The sequence below is a fragment of the Myotis brandtii genome, unplaced genomic scaffold (assembly GCF_000412655.1).
Source record: "Myotis brandtii unplaced genomic scaffold, ASM41265v1 scaffold439, whole genome shotgun sequence".
In the NCBI taxonomy this organism is placed as follows: Eukaryota; Metazoa; Chordata; class Mammalia; order Chiroptera; family Vespertilionidae; genus Myotis; species Myotis brandtii.
The window spans coordinates 465393-468399 of NW_005366783.1; the positions used below are offsets into that span (position 1 = coordinate 465393).

The window sequence follows — 3007 nt, forward strand, 5'->3', positions numbered from 1 at the left end:
CCCTGCCGGGGGGGGCCGTGCGGGGCCAGCCGCCGCCACCACCACCGCACGGTGAAGATCTCGAACTTCACCGCCAACCTCACGCGGAGCTCCAGCACCGATTCCGTGGATGCCGTGCTCTCGCTGTCGGCCCTGTCGCCGGAAATCAAGGAGGCCATCCGGAGCGTCAGGTACATCGCGGAAAACATGAAGGCGCAGAATGAGGCCAAAGAGGTAAGGGCGTGTTAGGGCATCGTGTTGTTACGGCCGTCGGGCATCCGCTCAACAGACGTGTGTGGGTTCCTGTGGGGCAAGGCGTGGGGCTGGGTTAAGAAATTAGACTCTGGCCAGGCCGGTGTGGCTCAGTGGTTGAGCATCAACTTAGGAACCGGGAGGTCACGGTGCAATTCCCGCTCAGGGCACAGGCCCGGGTTGCGGGCTCCATCCCCAGTGTGGGGCCTGCAGGAGGCAGCCGATCCGTGATTCTCTCTCATCATGGATGTGTCTGTCTCTCACTCCCTCTCTCTTCTTCTCTGAAATCAATAAAAATATATATTTAAAGAAAAAGAAAAGAAATTAGGCCCTGACCGGTTTGGCTCAGTGGATAGAGCGTCGGCTTGCGGACTGAAGGGTCCTGGGTTCGATTCCGGTCAAGGGCATGTACCTTGGTTGCGGGCACATCCCCAGAAGGGGGTGTGCAGGAGGCAGCTGATCAATGTTTCTCTCTCATCGATGTTTCTAATTCTCTATCCCTCTCCCTTCCTCTCTGTGAAAAATCAATAAAATATATTAAAAAAAGAAAAAGAAAAGAAAAGAAATTAGACTCTGGCCTGGCTGGTGTGGCCCAGTGGTTGAGCCTCAACCTCAAAACCAGGAGGTCAGGGTTCAATTCCCGGTCAGGGCACAGGCCCGGGGTTTCAGGCCTGATCCCCAGTGTGGGGCGTGCAGGAGGCAGCTAACCAATTATTGTCTCTCATCATGGATGTTTCTATCTCTCTCTCCCTCTCCCTTCTTCTCTGAAATCAATAAAAACATATATTTTTTTTAAATAAAAGAAAGAAAGGTCACGTAACTCACCCAGACTCTCAGGACTAGAAAGGAGCGGAGCTGGGATTGTACGCAAAGCTGCCTCCCACCCCCGTCTCCCAGGCCTGAGGGGGCTCAGCCAGCGGAGCGGGAGGGAACCACAGGGTCCATTTAATACTGGAAGCACATACAAACCCAGCCTTCGGACCTCAAATCACGCACCTGGTGGCAAATGCAGCCTAATCCCGGCCTTACCCAGGACTCAGTGTCACCAGCAGGACACGTTCATGGCCGCTCGTCGCGGTGAAATGAATCCCGTCTCCCAGCCCCATTTCAGCCCCTTAACGAGATTACCGCGTCCACGCTGCCTCATTGTTATGCGATTATTTCTTCCAAATCAGTTGATTCATGGATCCTCTCTCCTCCCAATTCAATTACGGTTTCCTTGCGTTCTGCGCCGTCTGGGCGCTTCACGGACGGACGTACCACCCCCCTTCCTCGTTCCAGCCTCCGTGGAAGCCGTAGCGTAGACAAGGAGCCTTGCTCTGTCTTCCGTCTTTTCACTTGATTATCGGGCAGTTATTTCGGAATGCCAGCCCGTTCTGTTGACCGTACAGAACGTCATGATACTCTGGACTTAGGACTGAAGATGGTATCTGATTATTTGGGTATCGCTGGGGGTGGGGGGTGGCAGGCGAGGGAGAGAGAGAGTGATGAGGGACTTGCCCTGATATGGATGTTAAAAGGAAATTACATCTAAAACTGGGCAAGGACTGTGAGCCAAAGGTGGATGGTGTTGGATTGTATCTGCTCTTCTAACAAACTGTAAACTGGAATTCAACTTAGAATAAATCGGTCACGGCCTGGCCCGTGTGGCTCAGTGGTTGAGCATCAGCCTATGAACCAGGAGGTCAGGGTTCGATTGCCCGTCAGGGAACAGGCCCGGGTTTCGGGCTCGACCCCCCAGTGGGGGGCGTGCAGGAGGCAGCCGGTCCATGATTCTCTCTCATCATGGATGTTTCTCTCTCTCTACCTTTCTCTCTGAAATCAATTAAAAAAATATATATTTTTTTTATTTTTTTTTAAATATATTTTATTGATTTTTCACAGAGAGGATGGGAGAGAGAGAGTTAGAAACATCGATGAAAGAGAAACATCGATCAGCTGCCTCCTGCACACCCCCTACTGAAGATGTGCCCGCAACCAAGGTACATGCCCTTGACCTGGGACCTTTCAGTCCACAGGCAGACGCTCTATCCACTGAGCCAAACCGGTTACAGCTAAAAAAATATTTTATTGATTATTGATTATTGGGTGTGTTTTTTCCAGATTCAAGACGACTGGAAGTATGTGGCCATGGTGATCGACCGCATTTTCCTGTGGGTGTTCATCCTGGTGTGCATCCTGGGGACAGCCGGGCTGTTCCTGCAGCCGCTGATGGCCAGGGAGGACCCCTGAGCGCCGACCGTGCACCTGCCTGAGGGGGACTGGGTGTCGGGGGGAAGGCGGGGAGCTGGGGAGAAGCCCTTTTTTTTGTGATAGAACACACTTAGCGTACAATTTACCATCGTAACCTTTTCACAGGCACAGCTCAGTGGTATCCAATGGTCACACTGCTGTGCAATCGTCATCACCGTCGATCCCCATAACCCTTTCCATCCTGTGAAACTGAAACCACATATATGTCTCATTAAACAGTGACTCCTGTCCCCACTCCCCCGGCCCCTGCCAACCACCATTCTGCTTTCTTTCTTTTTTGACCTAAAATGTTAAGATTTTATTTACAAAGCCTTCCTTGCTGCACAGAGAGGAACAATGCTATTCCAGTCTTGGTGCAACTGGTAGCCACAGCCGGCGGACTCGCCCATCACAGCGATCCACGCGACAGCAAGTCTCACAGGGAAACCCAACCACGCTGACGATGTTGTCGGGGTTAGTCCCGAGCTCGGGGTGAATGTCCCAAAGGGACTAAATGGGCAGAGGTGGGATGTCACAGGAGCTA

The 3007-nt window shown here is 52.3% G+C and overlaps 1 protein-coding gene across 1 annotated transcript in view; it reads left to right on the forward strand.

Annotated features, from left to right (window-relative positions):
- CHRNA3 (cholinergic receptor, nicotinic, alpha 3 (neuronal)) overlaps nt 1-3001 on the forward strand; it is an 18195-nt gene extending 15194 nt beyond the window's left edge. The window contains exons 5-6 of the mRNA XM_014546253.1: nt 4-213; nt 2335-3001. Of these exons, the coding sequence (XP_014401739.1) occupies nt 4-213; nt 2335-2463 (339 nt within the window). The 3' untranslated portion in view covers nt 2464-3001. The remainder of the gene's footprint in view (nt 1-3; nt 214-2334) is intronic.
- Nucleotides 3002-3007: the final 6 nt, after the last annotated feature.